The sequence below is a fragment of the Triticum urartu genome, chromosome 1 (genome assembly GCF_003073215.2).
Source record: "Triticum urartu cultivar G1812 chromosome 1, Tu2.1, whole genome shotgun sequence".
In the NCBI taxonomy this organism is placed as follows: domain Eukaryota; kingdom Viridiplantae; phylum Streptophyta; class Magnoliopsida; order Poales; family Poaceae; genus Triticum; species Triticum urartu.
The window spans coordinates 570,745,982-570,766,923 of record NC_053022.1 but is presented as its reverse complement, the minus strand read 5'-3'; the positions used below and the strand labels follow the sequence as shown (position 1 = coordinate 570,766,923).

The window sequence follows — 20,942 nt, the reverse complement described above, 5'->3', positions numbered from 1 at the left end:
ACACTTTCGGAGATACCCGTAGTGCACCTTTATAGTCACCCAGTTACGTTGTGACGTTTGGTACACCCAAAGCACTCCTACGGTATCCGGGAGTTGCACAATCTCATGGTCTAAGGAAATGATACTTGACATTAGAAAAGCTTTAGCATACGAACTACATGATTTTGTGCTAGGCTTAGGATTGGGTCTTGTCCATCACATCATTCTCCTAATGATGTGATCCCGTTATCAATGACATCCAATGTCCATGGTCAGGAAACCGTAACCATCTATTGATCAACGAGCTAGTCAACTAGAGGCTTACTAGGGACATGGTGTTGTCTATGTATCCACACATGTATCTGAGTTTCCTATCAATACAATTCTAGCATGGATAATAAACGATTATCATGAACAAGGAAATATAATAATAACTAATTTATTATTGCCTCTAGGGCATATTTCCAACAGTCTCCCACTTGCACTAGAGTCAATAATCTAGTTCACATCGCCATGTGATTAACACTCACAGGTCACATCCCCAGTGTAACCAACATCCAAAGAGTTTACTAGAGTCAATAATCTAGTTCACATCACTATGTGATTAACACTCAATAGTTCTGGGTTTGATCATGTTGCTTGTGAGAGAGGTTTTAGTCAACGGGTCTGAACCTTTCAGATCCGTGTGTGCTTTACAAATCTCTATGTCATCTCCTAGATGCAGCTACCACGTTCTATTTGGAGCTATTCCAAATAACTGTTCTACTATACGAATCCAGTTTACTACTCAGAATAATCTGGATTAGTGTCAAAGTTTGCATCGGCGTAACCCTTTATGACGAACTCTTTTACCACCTCCATAATCGAGAAAATTCCTTAGTCCACTAGTTACTAAGGATAACTTTGACCGCTGTCTTGTGATCCATTCTTGGATCACTCTTGTACCCCTTGACTGACTCATGGCAAGGCACATTTCAGGTGCGGTACACAACATAGCATACTGTAGAGCCTACGTCTTAAGCATAGGGGACGACCTTCGTCCTTTCTCTCTATTCTGCCGCGGTCGAGCTTTAAGTCTTAACTTCATACCTTACAACTCAGGCAAGAACCCCTTCTTTGACTGATCTATCTTGATCACCTTCAAGATCATGTCAAGGTATGTGCTCATTTGAAAGTACCATTAAGCGTTTTGATCTATCCTTATAGATCTTGATGCTCAATGTTCAAGTAGCTTAATCCAGGCTTTCCATTGAAAAACACTTTCAAATAACCCTATATGCTTTCCAGAAATTCTACATCATTTCTGATCAACAATATGTCAACAACATATACTCATCAGAAATTCTATAGTGCTCCCACTCACCCTTTTGGAAATACAAGTTTCTCATAAACTTTGTATAAACCCAAAAAATCTTTGATCATCATCAAAGCATACATTCCAACTCCGAGATGCTCACTCCAGTCCTTAGAAGGATTGCTGGAGCTTTGCATACTTATTAGCATCTTTCAGGATTGACAAAACCTTCCGGTTGTATCACATACATCCTTTCCTCAAGAAAATCGTCGAGGAAACAATGTTTTGACATCCTATCTGCAAGATTTCATAAATAATGCAGTAATCGCTAATATAATTCCAACAGACTCTTAGCATCGCTACGAGTGAGAAAGTCTCACCGTAGTCAACTCCTTGAACTTGTCGGGAAACTTCTTAATGACAAGTCGACTTTCTTAATGGTGACATTTACCATCATTGTCCGTCTTCCTTTTAAAAATCCATATGTACCTAACAGCCTTACGACCATCAAGTAGTTCTTCCAAAGTCTACACTTTGTTTTCATACATGGATCCTCTCTCGGATTATATGGCCTCAAGCCATTTATCGGAATCCAGGCCCACCATCGCTTCTCCATAGCTCGTAGGTTCGTTGTTGTCTAGCAACATGGACCTCCAAGACAGGATTAACGTACCACTCTGAGTAGTACGCATCCTTGTCATCCTATGAGGTTTGGGAGTGACTTGATCCGAAGTTTCATGATCAATATCATAAGCTTCCACTTCAATTGGTGTAGGTGCCACAGGAACAACTCTTTGTGCCCTGCTATACACTAGTTTGAAGTGACGGTTCAATAATCTCATCAAGTCTCCACCATCCTCCCACTCAATTCTTTCGAGAGACACTTTTCTCGAGAAAGGACCTGATTCTAGAAACAATTGCTTTCGGATCTGAGACAGGAGGTATACCCAACTGTTTCTGGGTTGTCCTATGAAGATGCATTTATCCGCTTTGGGTTCGAGGCTTATCAGCCTAAAACTTTTCCACATAAGTGTCGCAGCCCCAAACTTTTAAGAAATGACAGCTTAGATTTCTCTAAACCATACGGTGTCATCTCATCGGAATTACGTGGTGCCCTATTTAAAGTGGAATGTGGTTGTCTCTAATGCTTAACCCATAAACTATTGTGGTAATTCGATAAGAGACATCATGGTATGCATCATATCCAATAGGGTGCAGTTATGATGTTCGGACACACCATCACACTATGGTGTTCCAGGCTGTATTAGTTGTGAAACGAATTTCCACAATGTCTTAATTTGTGCCAAACTCGTAATTCAGATATTCATCTCTATGATCATATCATAGATCTTTTATCCTCTTGTCACGACGATCTTTCAACTTCACACTGAAATTACTTGAACCTTTCAATAATTCAGACTCGTGATTCATCAAGTAAATGTACTCAACATCTACTCAAATCATCTGTGAAGAAAGAACAAAACGATATCCACTACATGCCTCAGCACTCATTGGACTGCACACATCAAAAATGTATTACTTCCAACAATTGCTTCTAGTTCCATTTTACTGAAAACCGAGGCTTTCAGTCATCTTGCCCATGTGGTATGATTTGCATGTCTCAAGTGATTCAAAATCAAGTGAGTCCAAACAGGTCCATTTGCATGGAGTTTCTTATGCATATACACCAATAGACATGGTTCGCATGTCCAAACCTTTTCAAAACGAGTGAGCCCAAAAGATCCATCAACATGGAGCTTCTTCATGCGTTTTATACCGATATGACTTACGTGGCAGTGCCACAAGTAGGTGGTACTATCATTACTATCTTTTGGCATGAACATGTGTTCACTACGATCGAGATTCAATAAACCATTCATTTAGGTGTATAAGACCATTGAAGGTATATTCAAATAAACAGAGTAACCATTATTCTCCTTAAATTGAATAACCTATTGCGATAGACATAATCCAATCATGTCTATGCTCAACGCAAACACCAATCTCGATGGTAGAAGGGAGCGTACGATATTTGATTATATCAACCTTGGAAACACTTCCAACACATATCGTCAGCTCACTTTAGCTAGTCTCCGTTTATTCCAGCTTTTATTTCGAGTTACTAACACTTAGCAACCGAACCGGTATCTAATACCCTGGTGCTACTAGGAGTACTAGTAAAGTACACATCAACACAATGTATATCCAATATACTTCTATCGACCTTGCCAGCCTTCTCATCTACAAGTATCTAGGGTAATTCTGCTCCAGTGGCTGTTCCCCTTATTACAGAAGCACTTAGTCTCGGGGTTGGGTTCAACCTCGGGTTCACTAGAGCAGCAGCTGAATTGCCGTTTCATGAAGTATCCCTTTGTTCCCTTGCCCTTCTTGAAACTAGTGGTTTCACCAACCATCAACAATTGATGCTCCTTGATTTCTACTTCTACTTTTGTGGTGTCAAACATCGCGAATATCTCAAGGATCATCATATATGTCCCTGATATATTATAGTTCATCACGAAGCTCTAGCAGCTTGGTGGTAATGACTTCGTAGAAACATCACTATCTTATCCGGAAGATTAACTCCCACTTGATTCAAATGATTGTTGTTCTCAGACAATCTGAGCACTAGCTCAACAATTGAGCTTTCCCCCTTTAGTTTGCAGGCTAAGAAAATCATCGGAGGTCTTATACCTCTTGACGTGGGCACGAGCCTGAAATCCCAATTTCAGCCCTCGAAACATCTCATATGTTTCGCGACGTTTCAAAAACGTCTTCGGTGCCTCAACTCTAAACCGTTTAACTGAACTATCACGTAGTTATCAAAATGTTATGTCAGATGTTCGCAACATCCACAGACGACGTTCGAGGTTCAGCACACTGAGCGGTGCATTAAGGACATAAGCCTTCTAAGCAATGAGGACAATCCTCAGTTTACGGACCTAGTCCGCATAATTGCTACTATCAACTTTCAACTAAATTTTCTCTAGGAACATATACTAAACAGTAGAACTATAGCGTGAGCTACGACATAATTTGCAAAATCCTTTTGACTATGTTCAGGATAATTAAGTTCATCTTATGAACTCCCACTCAGATAGACATCCCTCTAGTCATCTAAGTGATTACATGATCCGAGTCAACTAGGCCGTGTCCGATCATCACGTGAGACGGACTAGTCAACGTCGGTGAACATCTTCATGTTGATCGTATCTTCTATACGACTCATGCTCGACCTTTCGGTCTTCTGTGTTCCGAGGCCATGTCTGTACATGCTAGGCTCGTCAAGTTAACCCTAAGTGTTTTGCATGTGTTCCGAGGCCATGTCTGTACATGCTAGGCTCGTCAACACCCGTTGTATGTGAACGTAAGGATCCATCACACCCGATCATCACGGCGTGCTTAGAAACGACGAACTTTAGGAACGGTGCACAGTTAGGGGAGAACACTTCTTGAAATTGTTATGAGGGATCATCTTATTTACTACCGTCGTTCTAAGCAAATAAGATGTATAAACATGATAAACATCACATGCAATCAAATAGTGACATGATATGGCCAATATCATATTGCTCCTTTTGATCTCCATCTTCGGGGCTCCATGATCATCATCGTCACCGGCATGACACCATGATCTCCATCATCGTGTCTTCATGAAGTTGTCACGTCATCTATTACTTCTACTACTACAGCTAACGGTTAGCAATAAAGTAAAGTAATTACATGACGTTTATGTTGACACGCAGGTCATAAATAAATTAAGACAACTCCTATGGCTCCTGCCGGTTGTCATACTCATCGACATGCAAGTCGTGATTCCTATTACAAGAACATGATCATCTCATACATCACATATATCATTCATCACATCCTTTGGCCATATCACATCACATAGCATACCCTGCAAAAACAAGTTAGACGTCCTCTAATTGTTGTTTGCATGTTTTACGTGGCTGCTATGGGTTTCTAGCAAGAACGTTTCTTACCTACGCAAAACCACAACGTGATATGCCAATTGCTATTTACCCTTCATAAGGACCCTTTTCATCGAATCCGATCCGACTAAAGTGGGAGAGACAGACACCCGCCAGCCACCTTATGCAACTAGTGCATGTTTGTCGGTGGAACCGGTCTCACGTAAGAGTACGTGTAAGGTTGGTCCGGGCCGCTTCATCCCACGATGCCGCCGAATCAAGATAAGACTAGTAACGGCAAGCATATTGAACAAAATCAACGCCCACAACTACTTTGTGTTCTACTCGTGCATAGAATCTACGCAATAGACCTAGCTCATGATGCCACTGTTGGGGAACGTAGCATAAATTCAAAATTTTCCTACGTGTCACCAAGATCAATCTATGGAGAGACTAGCAACGAGGGGAAGGAGAGTGCATCTACATACCCTTGTAGATCGCTCAAGCGGAAGCGTTCAAGTGAACGGGGTTGATGGAGTCGTACTCGTCGTGATTCAAATCACCGATGACCAAGTGCCGAACGCACGGCACCTCCGCGTTCAACACACGTGCAGCCCGGTGACGTCTCCCACGCCTTGATCCAGCAAGGAGAGAGGGAGAGGTTGAGGAAGACTCCATCCAGCAGCAGCACAACGGCGTGGTGGTGATGGAGGAGCGTGGCAATCCTGCAGGGCTTCGCCAAGCACCACAGAAGAGGAGGGAGAGAGGGAAGGCTGCACCATCAGGCAGAGATCAAATCACGTGTGTTTTGGGCAGCCCCCTAGGCCTCATATATATAGGGGAAGGGGTGGAGGCTGCGCCCCCTCTAGGGTTCCCACCCCTAGGGGGGTGGCAGCCCTAGATGGCCAAGGGGTGGCGGCCACAAGGGGGAGGAGAGGCAGAAGAGGAGGGAGAGAGGGAAGGCTGCACCATCAGGCAGAGATCAAATCACGTGTGTTTTGGGCAGCCCCCTAGGCCTCATATATATAGGGGAAGGGGTGGAGGCTGCGCCCCCTCTAGGGTTCCCACCCCTAGGGGGGGCGGCAGCCCTAGATGGCCAAGGGGTGGCAGCCACAAGGGGGAGGAGAGGGAGGCGCAGGGTATATGGGCCTTAGGGCCCATCTGCCCTTAGGGTTTGCCCCCTCTCCCCTTCTAGGCGCATGGGCCTTAGTGGGGCTGGTGCCCTTGGCCCATGTAGGCCAAGGAACACTCCCTACAGCCCATGTGGCCCCCCCGGGGCAGGTGGCCCCACTTGGTGGACCCCCGGGACCCTCCCGGTGGTCCTGGTACATTACCGATAAACCCCGAAACTCTTCCGGTAACCAAAACAGGACTTCCCATATATAAATCTTTACCTCCGGACCATTCCGGAACTCCTCGTGACGTCCGGGATCTCATCCAGGACTCCGAACAACATTCGGTAACCACATACAAACTTCCTTTATAACCCTAGCGTCATCGAACCTTAAGTGTGTAGACCCTACGGGTTCGGGAGACATGCAGACATGACCGAGACGATCTCCGGTCAATAACCAACAGCGGGATCTGGATACCCATGTTGGCTCCCACATGTTCCACGATGATCTCATCGAATGAACCACGATGTCAAGGACTTAATCAATCCCATATACAATTCCCTTTGTCTATCGGTACGATACTTGCCCGAGATTCGATCGTCGGTATCCCGATACCTTGTTCAATCTCGTTACCGGCAAGTCTCTTTACTCGTTCCGTAACACATCATCCCGTGATCAACTCCTTGATCACATTGTGCACATTATGATGATGTCCTACCGAGTGGGCCCAGAGATACCTCTCCGTTTACACGGAGTGACAAATCCCAGTCTCGATTCGTGCCAACCCAACAGACACTTTCGGAGATACCCGTAGTGCACCTTTATAGTCACCCAGTTACGTTGTGACGTTTGGTACACCCAAAGCACTCCTACGGTATCCGGGAGTTGCACAATCTCATGGTCTAAGGAAATGATACTTGACATTAGAAAAGCTTTAGCATACGAACTACATGATCTTGTGCTAGGCTTAGGATTGGGTCTTGTCCATCACATCATTCTCCTAATGATGTGATCCCGTTATCAATGACATCCAATGTCCATGGTCAGGAAACCGTAACCATCTATTGATCAACGAGCTAGTCAACTAGAGGCTTACTAGGGACATGGTGTTGTCTATGTATCCACACATGTATCTGAGTTTCCTATCAATACAATTATAGCATGGATAATAAACGATTATCATTAACAAGGAAATATAATAATAACTAATTTATCATTGCCTCTAGGGCATATTTCCAACACATGACCAGGACAACTGCTGACTGGCTAGTTAGACTAGAGTCATATGTTATAGAATGGGAGACAACAAACACACATATATGGCACGAGAATCACAATTTTGATCTCAATGAATTCAATATCTATTTGCGGCGCTACATGACTGGAACACGGTTACGCATCGTTGAGCACTCCCACCCAGAGGATATACCGGATCCTACTCCGTCGGATATGTACCCGAGCTATGACACTTCGGACTCTAGGCAGTACACGGTAAGATATATTTTCTTTAAGTAATGTTGTCACATACTTTGACGTGCAAGAGACATACATTATTAATCGTCATGGAAATTTGCAGGCTACCTTGACACACGAACTCTACGAGGACGTGACCACCTTTGGACGATCATTGTCGTTTGGACCTCTTCTTCAGCACCGTCCAGTGCTACATCCCTTCTTGGAACAAATTCATAAGAAGATACGGACTGTGTATGAGGCTATCACGTGCACCCGGAGAACCGACGTTGTTCAGCACCAGCAGTAGCAGCCACGTTACTCCATGCACCGACATCAACCACGTCCACGTCTAGCACATCAGCCGACAACCAGGCCACCCCGTCCTGACCAACCTGGCAGTTCAACGTGGCAGCAACCACAGCACTATGGTCCCACGTCGAGCTTCGTGTTTTCTCCACAGCCATAGCAGCACGGTCCCTCATCCAGCTTCGTGTTTTCTCCACAGCCACAGCAGCACGGTCCCTCGTCGAGCTTCCTGTTTGAGCCAGAGCAGCCGTCACAACCAACAGGTAAGTGTCTTCATATTTATTGTTTTCAATATTAATTGAGGCGACCTCATTCTTCATGACTAAACGTTCCATCATGCAGGAGCCTACGGATATCATGCGTCTATGTCAGCATCACATGATACGTGGGGGAGTGGTCAACATCCCAAGGAGAACATGCAGGCTCAGATGTCGCAGCACACCCATTGGATGAACATGTATTCGACTCCTCCACCAGGCCCCACACAGGATACATAGCATGACCAGGGAGAGTCTGAAATTCCTCCTCGTAACATTAGGCCACCTAACAGGTTGGGATGGACGCCGCTTCCAGATCCGCCTCCCCGCCAGGACAGACGTCGTCACTAACGCTTCCATCTATCAGTAGAGACATGACCATCTACTTCTGTATGAGACAAATGACTATGTACTTATGTATGAGACATATGCCTACTCTATTTTAGTACTCTGTTATCCGAACTACAACATCATATTTAGATAGAACATAATGCTCGTACAACAAGACAGTACAAACAACTAGATAGAACTACATCTAAATTAACGGTACGTACGACTAAACTTACAACATACATCATAAAAACTACATGAAGTCATCATTGTCATCCTCCATCGATGCATAACTCTTGCCCTTCGATGATGAAGAACGCTTGACCTTCGACGATGAAGAACTCTTATCCTTCGACGATGCAGAAACCTTGCCCTTCGACGATGAAGAACTCTTGCCCTTCGACGATGCAGAAACCTTGCCCTTCGACGATGAAGAACTCTTGCCCTTTGAGTATGCAGAACCCGGAAGCGGCGGCATGAAGATATCATATTCGTCCTCGCTCTCCTCGGTCCATAAAAATGGATTCTTTTCTGCAGTCCTTCTGAACGTTTCACTCTTCGGCTCCACTACCTTCTTCCACCTTTCATGCAACCTAAGAAGTTCTTTGCGTACCTCCTCATAGGTCCTTTCAGGCCATCCAGACCTACGTAATTAGTGAGCCAACTCATTCATTATGGTGTCACTACCGGTGAGTTCGTCCTATGAAACTATCCTATTGTCCATCCTAAAATCGGTAGCTAGCCTCAGAAGGGTCCTGCTCGTCTCAGGGTGAAAACTACGATCGAAAGGATAATGGGACATCTCAACTACACTACACTGGAATGCTTATCCACATCCGTCTGAAGGGGGTTTTATAGGCAGAGAGGAGAAAATGGCGGGAAAGAACGACTGCAGTATGGCGGGAAACGGGTGGCGGGAACATATTGAGGGGAAAGGGTTGCGCGAAAATACATCATAGTTTTGAAAACAAAAAAATGTAATATCGTATGGGGCAAAAAAAATCTATAATATGGTATGCATGCACCAGTCGGCCCACAGCAGGCCAATTAGTTCATGTCGGCCCACAGCAGACCGACTGGACCTTGTCGGCAACCGGTTGGCCGACTGGACTTGCCCTGGTTGGCCAACTGGACTTGCCCTGGTGGCCGACAGGCCAATCGGCCAGCAGCAAGCAGATAGGCCCCCAGTCGGCCTGTTGTGGGCCCACTAGGACCAGTCGGCGTGCTGTGGGCCGACGGTGTATTATTTTTGAAAATCATTTTTGGGCGTAATATTTATGCAAATTAATAAAAAAAATGCATTACTTAAAAAAATTAGCCATAAAATTATTGTGAATTAAAAAAGGTTCATGCATTTCAAAAAAATCATCAAATAAAAAATATTCAGGAATTTCAAAAAATGTTAATCATTTCAAAAATTGTTCAGCTATTCTAAGAATATTTGCGATTTAAATAAAATTTTCACAAGTTTTATAAAATTTGCATCCATTCGAAAAATCTTCATTGACTCAAAAAAATGTTCGGCGATTCATAACAATGTTCAGAAGTTTCAAAAACAATGTTCGCAATAATTGAACAAATGTTCGCAAATTTAAAAATGGTCATGGTTTCATAAATAATATTGATGAATTCAAAATATGTTCATGATTTTAAAAAATGTTCAGGATCTGAAAAAAGTTCTTGAATTGGAAAAAGATCTTTGCAAAAAATTAAAAGAAAAAATAAAAATAAATAAATAATGAACTTGAAAAAAGAAAATGAAAAATAAGTAAATGGAGCAAAATGTGAAAATAAAAAGGGTTAAAGGGAAAAAATAAGAAATATAGAAACAATGAAAAATCAGAGAAAAAATAACAAAGAAAAATTAAAAAGAAAACCAGTTCATGGAAGCATTCTAGAACCTTCCAAAATGGGGTGGGAAAAAACCAAACTGGGTCGGCCTATACTGTCGACAGGCGCGCTGGAGGGCATGCACTAGCTACATTGCTAGACAGCGACCTACGCGCCGAATAGGAACAAACTTGACCATTGAGGAAGACTCGGCCAAACGGCTCAACGATCGTCCAAGTGCACGGGCCTCCACATGTGATCAATCGATCGTTTGCTTCCCTGTATTCCTCCTATACTTCTTTCTCAGGCATATAGCCATTGCCCTCAGCTGCCATAGGAACCTGATGCCGCCGTCGTCATCTCAGAGCATCTAGCCGTTGTTATCATCAGCAACACATCAGAGCTTCCTCGGTCGAATCCACATACCACCAGGATTGCATTGGCAAGGAAAATCTATTCAAATGAAGAAAATCTCGAAGAGTGCATCTTGAAGGACAAATTTTGCCATTTAATCTACATCGACTACTACAATCCTACGTTGTGATCGGTGATGTTTTTTAGCACCCATATATTCACCTAGATGTCGCCAATCTCCTAGACATTGTTCCTTTTCATATTGTTGTTGTTGGTTGTGTCACATGATCCTTGCCACCTGTGGACGTGAATCAGATGTTGGCAATTTTGGCATCACCTTGCCGCGGTCATTGGTATGTCATTCCAATGTCAATTTTTTGTATCAATTTGTTTAGGGGTTAGAACATGTAGCTTAGAAGCAACTTTAGACAAAAAATAACAACAACGTGAATGTTCTTAGGAAATTAGACCTTCAATTTTTTTTATTTTCTGAATGGCCTTTTAGAAGTACGTATCTCATTCTCACATATGTTCAATATTTTCCTTTATGCCTACCATATTTCTATAGCTCGATCCTTGAGTGTATTCTTTAACTAGAAGGGTGTCGTCATGCTGGGATATTCTTTCTCCCGTTGCAACGCACGGGCATATTTGCTAGTATATATATACATGAACTTTCTGAGTTACACGCGTTAAGTTCCCTTTGTAGGAACCCGACCTTCGGGCTATCTTTCTCAACCGTGTCTCCCCGCGCGAATTTTTTTGGTCGGTCATATTCTATGTGATGTAAGTGTAATCTACAAACGGTTTTAGCAACTAAATGCCCGCTTTAAATAGGAATCTCGCTCATTAGCGGATTTGCTCTCGGATCGTGATGAAACATGTCTCTGTTGCAAACTGCCTGTGTTGTTCGACCTGAAATTCCCCTTGTTGAAAGGATTGAGATGGACCTAGAGGGAGGGTGAATAGGTACAATTACAAATTTGAATTATGACTTAGCAATTTTAGGCAATAATGCGGAATGTGAAGGTGAGCCTAACAATTGCAAAAGTAGTACTAAGTGCTAAGCAAGTAAAGCAAGTATGTAAGTAGGCAAGCACAATATGATAAAGGTAAGTGCTAAGAGACAAGTAACCACAAGTAGGGAGTTAGGGTTAGGAATAACCGCAACTCCGGGAGACGAGGATGTATGCCGATGTTCACTTCCTTGGAGGGAAGCTACGTCATCGTTAGAGAGGTGAATGTTACCATGAAGGCACACCAACGCCACGAAGGCTCACCCTATTCTCCCTTTGAGACAACACCATGGAGGCGTTTCTCAACCACTAGTGGTAGACCTTGGGGTGTTCTCCAAACCCTCACAAACTTTTCCGGGGGTAATCACAAAGGTCGATTCCTCTCCAAAAGATTCCTACCGCCTAGGAGTCCCCAACCTCCAAGAGTAACAAGAACGATGGGGAAAAGCGCAAGACTTGCTCAAATCACGAATTCCTTGGGGGCAAAGAAGGGGAAGGAGTGGATCTATCACTTGATTGGAGAACTTCTCTCAAATGTTCCCAAATCACTTGGGGATCTAGAATTTGGTGTAGAGGATTGAGAGAGAGAGAGAGAGTGAAAAGTGTTCTTGGCAAGATCAAAGTGAATGGTCAACCTCATCCCGGAAGAGGGAGAAGGCTATATATAGTGTGAGAGCAAAACAGACCGTTGAGCCACTTAAAGCTGACGGACGTCCGGTGGATACCGAACGACCGGTGACACAGAGAAGACCGGACGTACGGCAGGGCGGCCGGTCGTCCGGTGGCTGGAACACCAACCAGAGGCACAGGTGTGGAAGGGGACGCACATGTAGCGGACGTCCGGAAGGCGCCGGTCGTCCGGAGCCCGGACGTCCGGTGTTGTCGGATATCCGTTAATTTCAGTTATGTTGAAGTGCACCGGACATCCGGAGATGAACGGACGTTCGGTGTGATCGGTCTTCCATTAATATTAGTTTTGTGAAGATTTACCGGACGACTGGAGAGGGTCGGATGTCCGATTGGTTGAGAGAGGCCGGACGTCCGTAGACTTCGGACGTCCGGTGGTAGTAGGACCTATTAGCTAAGAAGCATACTACCATTTGTGCACAAGCTAGAGGAAGAATATTGAGATGGTATGAGTTGTAGGTTTGAGCAAGTCCTTTCGCGAAATCCAACGACCCCCTCTTAATAGTGCGGGATCGCTATACTCAAGAACAAACCGAAAATAAGAAGCCGAAGCTATTTTTCGGAGCTCTGCCAAATCTTTATAGAAGGAGAAAAGGGGCCGAAGCCCCAGAGTATACTACAGAACACAGTCAAGACCACAAAGTGATCAGGACCGAACCCCTCACACTCAGCAGGAAAGAAAAGAAAAGAAAAACTCACTTCTGCTAATTAAGAAACCGCTGTATAGCAGGGTACAAGATCTACTCTGATGCATCATGCGGAGGCTTTCATTTGTGTGGACAAACTTGGCGTTGATTGGTCACGATTACGTTGATGCTTTTGCTTATCTAGTATCCGTTCCATAATTCTTGTCGTGGTTTTAATTTATTTGAACTAAAACCATGACAAGAATTATGGAACGGAGGGAGTAGTAGATTCCATTTTGCACCGATGATGATATCTTTCATGGAAGCATCAGCATGAATCACATTTAAATGGAACAGGTAAGACATTCCTCGAGAAATCGAGATGCGTTTACCTATCCTGATAGGTGGGGCAACTATGTGCTGATGAATCCCGGCAGGCCGGCCCCCCTCTTCCAAAAACCATGGTGCCACCTCCGACATGCCTTGGCGCCACTTGGCACTTGTCATTATCTTTCTGCTGGGATCCTCCTACTGTCACCTAGTAGTAACCTACTATGTAGTCCTATGAACCTAGGCTTCTCAAGCCCTTCAAAATCATCTAACGGTGGTGTGGTGGTGGTGCAAACGCCCTTCAGAACACTCGGGACACACCCGCACCTTCTAGGGCTATACATCTAGCTAGAACAGAATCCGATCCTGGTAGATCTCCAGCGAGTCGATGATCTTCTGCAAGAGCAGCTTCCGGTGCAGCCGGTACCTGCGCATTCGGCAACGTAACGAACTGTTAGAAAGACAGTGGTCAAGGGACAAAATGATTGATGATATAACGTGCTCGTTCCCAGTGAGAAACTTCATGGGGGTAGTGGCATAGGGTATTTGTCAGCTGGTTCCACATACTTGATCGCGATTTCGCGTGTTTTCCTCATAGGCTCGTCGGAATCTGCAACACGCATAAAGAAGTCCAGCTTCAGTGTCAGAGAAGGCACCAAGAAGAAGGTGAATAAATACTAGTGGGAACCAAGAAGCGTGTTACCTAGGATCTCCTCGTCCTGTTGGATCGTGGTCGAGAAAGACTCCACCATCTTCCGGCACTCCTCCTGCAACGCCTGAGCGGATTTTCTCTCCACGCTCGGTATGGCAGGAAGGTCACCGTCCGACCATGTCGGCAGAGTTCTTGCTGCTGCCACCACTCCTCCGTCAACAAAGGTGCTTTCTCCCGATGTCAATGCAACTGCAAGCAAGCAAACATGAATGGATGAACACGATAGTTTAAATCAGAACGTTGTGGGTCAAGCCAGATTCTCTGCGAAATGACCCGTAAGAACATTTTTGTGCTCCCTACCGTTGTGGTACAGCTCGTCGTGCAGGCCAGCTATGTTGAAGACTGACAGGAAAGAATCCAGGTGGATCTTGGCAGGGCTCGAGAAGTTTATATGTTCCCAGGGATTCTACAGAATTTGTTGTAAGTTCGGAAAGTGGGAAAGGAATTTCGCTACTGAATTTGCATACAGGGAAATGATAATTAAACTGAAAGGCATGGATTACCGTTGGTGATGAGAAGCCATATCTTTGCATCAACGTGCTGTTCACCGCACTCATATAATCGATTGTCATCTGTGCATGGTCAAATATAAAGATTGCATTAAGAAAAGTGATTTCAAATTTTTGAGAGAATAGCATACTTTTATGCTGGGTCTAACAGCACAAGTTCCTGCAAAGAACTAGTAGGACTGAACAGACTACTGTATAACTCGCACATGATTACAAAAAATACTCAACCTACAGACACTAGCACCTGAAGTTTTTTTTATTTAAAATAACTACCAAGCACCGTGGGGAGGCCAAGCCTCGAACCCCAATGGGCTGTGAGCATGAAGCAGCCAGCTAACTGAGCGACAGTTAAAAAAGCAAAGAGGGAGACTACAGATGAATCTGCCGTTTGCTCAAAAAAAAGATGAATCTGCCAGCAATTGGTCTTGAAATACAAGGATTGCCCTCTCAAGTGCTATAAAACATTTTTGTACCAAGGCGTAAGGATTGGCCCTCTGAAAAGCAAAATAAGTGTTCTGCAGCCAAGGTGCATCCATCTACAGCTTGTGTACAGTCTACTCTTTAAACAGTACCTCATCTCCTTTTTTGATAGCATGCCCCGCCTTAATCATAACTTCAAGCATTCGATCTTTGAAACGCCAATGCAGGAAACAGTTAGCATCAGGTGAGTGATTCAGCATATCTGGAGCAAAAAGAGAAAGTCATCTTTCAGGCTTGCAGTTCTGAATTTTGTGACCACGATTTCAAACAATTCATATGCTAGAATTACAAAATACTAATGAACAATCATACAGTATTCATCGATACAAAAAAAAAGTGTAAGTATTTACTAAAAGAGTTTTTTTTGTTGATTTTCAGACTGAAAATAAGTAAACGGGTGAAAGAAGAAAAAACATTAAACAAGTACCGGCATAAGGAGCTAGGACATTTGCATCTTGAATGAAAGCTCCCATTCTCATATTCAAGTTGAAAGAGCGAGACTGAACAATGCTCAATGCCCAGAGAAATCTCTCGTGGTCAGGGGCAAGCCGCTTTAGCTTGAGAGGGATTGCTTTGTGCTGGACATTACCCATCAAGCTAGTGTTAGAGGTATCCAAGCCAGCAAAGTGGATAAAATAGCACAAAAGTGTACCCAGTGTTTCTGCCAAAAATCAACTGCTCGCTGCTGGCGTTTTAACATCTCTGAGGACAGATCTTCGTCTTCCAGTTCCATTAGATCCTCCTGCAAGCCAGGCAGGTAAATAAGCAAACTCATTCAAAGTTGTGAGAAGCTTCCATCTGAAAAGAAAGTCAAAGCAGGAGTTACGTCTTAGTTAGCTATAGAGTACCTTCGGTGCCAGAAGCAGGCTGGTGCATTCATCACCACTAGGCAAAAAATCACCGTATAACTGCCAAAAGTTGTTTTCTACATCAAATGCATAGAGAAGAAGGCAGGCTAATCTTAAATCCCAATCTGTCTGCAAGAAAATACAAATCACATTAGTCTGCAGTCTACATCCCTGTTGATTACTGAAGCATTGACACTCAAATGAACGGAGAAAACAGGATTCATCAAGTATTGAGAGTGATATAATCCCCTCTGATCCAATTTAACAGTAAGGATGATTTTCGCAGGCATATGGTAGGAATGTGCAGTAGAATTGCTCTGGAGTCTCAATTACGCAGGCTCTTCAGCACTCATGCCGTAGAAATGTACACCATAAAATATATGGAAACGAAGAACAAACATAAAAGCACAGCTTAAACACATCGGAACTAGAATCTTTCCAAGGTGTTTCACATAACCAAACAAATAAAATTATTTGATGTAAGAACCCATAAGTGGTTAACAAACTGACCAGAGCTGCCCATAAAATACACAAGAAACCCAGGGGAAAACAATAGTTTGATTTCCGTTTTCACAACATTGACAGCTCATCCATTTACCTCGGGATTTGTTGACTCGATAATATCGAATATAGGATGTCCTAGTGGGATAATGTCAGGAAAGAACATCCAAGGATGATTTTTAGTTATAGTCAGCATGAGCTCCAATGGAATCTCCATTATCACCTGGTACAGAACAAAAGAAATTAGTACATCAGCGAAGAAAATTCTTCACCATTGTGCAATTAAACTTAATCTATCATTCAAACAGCAACAGCATGAATGGCTAGCTAGTAGCTACATCATTCTTTCTGACTAGTCGATGTGGCATCCACGCGTCAATTTTTTATTGGTTAAAAACATCACTGTACAAATGTAAAATACATAAATAATAAAGATCATTAAGGGGTGATAGGTATTGCTTTAAATCTGCACCATTGTGCATTGCCTTGTTGGATTGAATCGTTGAATAGATGATCAAGTTGGTAGCAAACAAGGATAATTGTAAACCTATCCCTGTTGTTCCATCTGATCCAGCTTGCGCGTGAACCATACCATACGACCAGAGTTGGCATTTTGGAGAAGTAGCACCGGCCATCAGAATGTCCAGGTCCCGCATGACACTGAGACACCGAGTACTACTATTTGTAAGAACTGCAGGCGCTGCAGTGGGATGGTTCAAATGTTGTGTAGAAACGAACAGGCATGGCCATCATTAAGTTGATGCATGGAGCTCGCCATCAAGTTGCAGCTGTAAAACACTGCAACTGACACAAGACTACGTCCCTCGCATAAATCATTTGCTTCATCATTCACTGATCAGTACATGCATCAGCGCACAATCTTCGTATCGATAACACACTCACTAGTGAGCAATGTGTGGTGGTAGTGGTGCCGAAACACCCACCTCCTGACACGCGCGCGCGCTTGCAAATAGCACGGAAAATTGAACTAAACAGCGCGCGCAGACTGGAGAGGATGAACATCAGTGATGAGACGCTCGATGCAGCAACAGAGGGCAGGAAATGGAAACGGCGGTGAGCGGCTCACCCTGGCTCGGCGGAGCGGGTCGACGTCCCGGGAGGCGTAGACGCCCATGCCGTCGGGGCCCTCGAGGAACTCGACCCCGTAGGCGCGCATCATCCGGGCGTACCCGATCCGGTAGAAGTCCGGGTCGGCCGCCTCCATCTGCACCAATACAACCACATTGCGCAAGCAGCGTCAGCAACGCAACGAGGGAGGGAGCGGCACAATGCAGTGCTAGGAAATCACCTCATCCGGGTAGGGCTCTTCCTCCTGCGGCGGGTCGAGGAGCCTGAGCGGAGGCGCCTCGTACTCCTCCACGGCGGCGGCGGCGGCCTCCTCCACCGGCGCCGGCGGCGGGTCGCGGAGGCGCGGGCGGCCGGCGTGCGGGGGGGAGGTGAGGAGGAGGCGACGGATGGGGGGGGGGGGGGGGGGGGGGGAGGGGGGGGGCGGAAGGGGGGGCGGGGGGGGGAGGAGGAGAGGGGAGGCGACGGGGGTCGCCATTGGAGGGAGCGCAGGCAGGCGGCCTGAGAGTGGAGTGAAAGACGTTATCTGTTCAGTTTAGCGGGCTCGCCCCCGATGGGAGTATCCGTTAGTCGCGGCGGCTTCCGCTTTCTCCAAGGGGAAGCGGTAAACAAATTAAACCTACTCCTATATTTATTTTCATTTTATTCATGTATCTCTAAATAGGAATAAAGGTTTAACGGTGGTATTCTGATCCAAACACTTTTTTTTTGCATAAAAAACCACAGGTGTGACTTTTTAAACGCCCAAGAAATAAAAATTAAAAAATTGCAAGGTGCGTCTATCATCATCCACTCCACTGGTCGAAGGGCCACCGCCGCTGTTACATCGCTGGAGCAATCATGCTAGTGCTGGTCGTGAGCGGAAGTCAAAGATCACGGTAACATGAGCGCATGGAGAAGAAGATGTCACGGTAGGGTGAATTGCAGAAGAGTCAAACCTCCAAAATTTCTCATAGGCCTCACATCGGCTCTGGACGCCGCACTGATTTGATGCAAACGAAGCGGGATGACTAAAATGTAAATAAAGGCCGCCGATGGTTCCTTGCCGATAAATCTCTGGACACCTTAACCTCACTAGCGAAAAAAGTCGGCCCGAGTCATCACCGCCACTGCAGACGACGTCTTCGAGATTGGAAGTCTTGGAGGAATGTTTTTTGTAGGCGTCGTCGTGAAACCCTAATGCTAACTATCCATGATACGACGTCGGGAGTTGGGCTTGTGGGCTTCACGCCCGTGGAGGACGATGGCTCTCCCTTATCGCCTTAGGTTTGGTATGAATCATGAAAATTGGATTTAACTTTCCGATATTAGTGTCCATAAGGATTCAATTGGATTTAACTTGCCTTAACTTATGGATTTAACTCTCCGACGCCGGTGCAGGATCATTGTGTCGAGATAGAGCCTGGATTGTTGGGTTAACTTTTGAGGTAAATACACTAGAAGTCTTAGCGCGTAACGGTCAGTTTGGTGCACAAACTTGTAAAATACGTGTTTTTGGTCATCAAACTTGTGATGGCATGCAAATACGGTCACATTTTTCGTACGTGGCATGCAAATTCGCTGCTTACGTGGCATGCCAGTGTGGCTAGTGCCCCTTGTCAGTGGCTAGGGCATGTGATGTTTTTCTGCAGAAACACCCTCCTTTTTCTTACTTTGTACAAAAGAACTCCAATAATAGTTACCCGCTAGGTCCCATTGTCAGTGTACATTGTAAATATATTGGGCTGGAAAAAATGGGACGAAGCGAGTACGAACAAGCGACCAGTTGTAATGGCGCTAGCGACCTAACCACCAAAACTAATCATGCTTGCAGTTTCACTTCGTCTACTAAGGCGTTTCACCTCTTGGATAAAAGTACACATTTTGAATATATTTTCTTTTCTCTAGATTTTCAAATTTAAAATTATTCAACTTCAAACAAACTTTCCGCTGGTTTGTTCAAAAGAAAATCACGTACATTCATTCTGCACTACATTTTCTTTTATCTAGATTTTTAATTTAATATTGTTCGAATTCAAACAAAAAGTTTATTTGATTATTCTGGGAAAAATTATGTAAATTCATTCGGACCCATATTTTCTTTCATCTAGATTTTTCATTTTAAAATTATTCAAATTCAAGCAAAATTTCCACAGATTTGTTCGAAAGAAATTTAGGTACATTCATTATGAACTATATTTATTTTATATAGATTATTCAAATTCGAAAAACATAGTTGATTTTTCCGAAAAGAAATACTTACATTCATTCTGACCCATATTTCCTTTTCTCTAGATTTTCAAAATGCAAATTATTCGAATTCAAACAAAAAATTTATGATTTGTCCCCAAAAAAAGTGTGTATATTCATTGTGCACTATATTACCTTTTATCCATATTTTAAAATTTAAATTATTTGAATTCAAACGAAAAATTAGTTGATTTGTCAAAAAAATGATGTACATAATTTTTACATATAATGTTTTAGTCTAGATTTTCGAATTTATAAAAAAATTAGTTGATTTGTCCGAAAGAAATTGATGTATATTCATTAGGAACTATATTTTCTTTTATCTAGATTATTCGAATTCAATCAAAAAATTAGTTCCATTGTCCAAAAAAATTTCGTACATTCATTCTAACCTATAATGTGTTTTATCTAGATTTTCGAATTTAATATTATTTGAATTCAAACAAAAGTTTCATTGACTTGTCCAGAAGAATTTATGTACATTCACTCTGCACTATATTTTTTATCTACATCCTTTTATTTAAAATTATCCGAATTCATACAAAAATTTAGTTGATTTGTCCAAAAGAATTACATACACTCATTCTGCACTATATTTGATTTTGTCTAGATTTTAGAATTACGTAAATGAATTCAAACAAAAATCTAGTTGATTTGTCCAAAATGTTTATCAAGAATATAAGTAATTTTCGTAAATAGATAAAAAAGAAGAATACATTAGATAAATTGTGTTTATCAATTTAAATGTCATTGTGGCTGTTTTTTTTAAAACTCATTGTGGCCGGATGGTTGGTGCTTGCACACGCGGCGAGCATATGTGGTCATAGGTCATAGGTTCGAACCGGTGCCTTCCCCTTTTCTTGTTTTGGTTTCTATTTTAACTCATACGGCTTGTCTTATATAAAGCTAATTGTGCTTTATAAATGTCAACGGTAAGGATGTCAAGTGGCTATCTAAGCGAGACTAATCGTGGCAACTCCCACTGCCGGTCTAGTATTTTTCATTTTATTTGAGGATTTTTTTTGCAGAAGCAAATAAAATGCAAGGATGCTTTCTGAAGAAAAAAAATAGTGCACGCGGATTA

At 43.4% G+C, this 20,942-nt stretch overlaps 1 protein-coding gene across 1 annotated transcript; it reads right to left on the bottom strand.

The window, feature by feature from the left end:
• Nucleotides 1-13,457: 13,457 nt before the first annotated feature.
• Nucleotides 13,458-18,127, bottom strand: LOC125531571 (protein PLASTID TRANSCRIPTIONALLY ACTIVE 14-like). Its single transcript, XM_048695927.1, has 12 exons — nucleotides 17,853-18,127; nucleotides 17,631-17,768; nucleotides 16,641-16,766; nucleotides 16,043-16,171; nucleotides 15,847-15,936; nucleotides 15,622-15,772; nucleotides 15,287-15,396; nucleotides 14,709-14,777; nucleotides 14,506-14,611; nucleotides 14,197-14,394; nucleotides 14,061-14,103; nucleotides 13,458-13,920 (listed from the first exon to the last, which is right to left on the bottom strand). Exons 1-12 carry the CDS (start codon nucleotides 18,105-18,107, stop codon nucleotides 13,842-13,844), a joined length of 1,494 nt encoding a protein of 497 aa, XP_048551884.1. The 5' UTR covers nucleotides 18,108-18,127; the 3' UTR covers nucleotides 13,458-13,841.
• Between the last annotated feature and the right edge of the window lie 2,815 nt (nucleotides 18,128-20,942).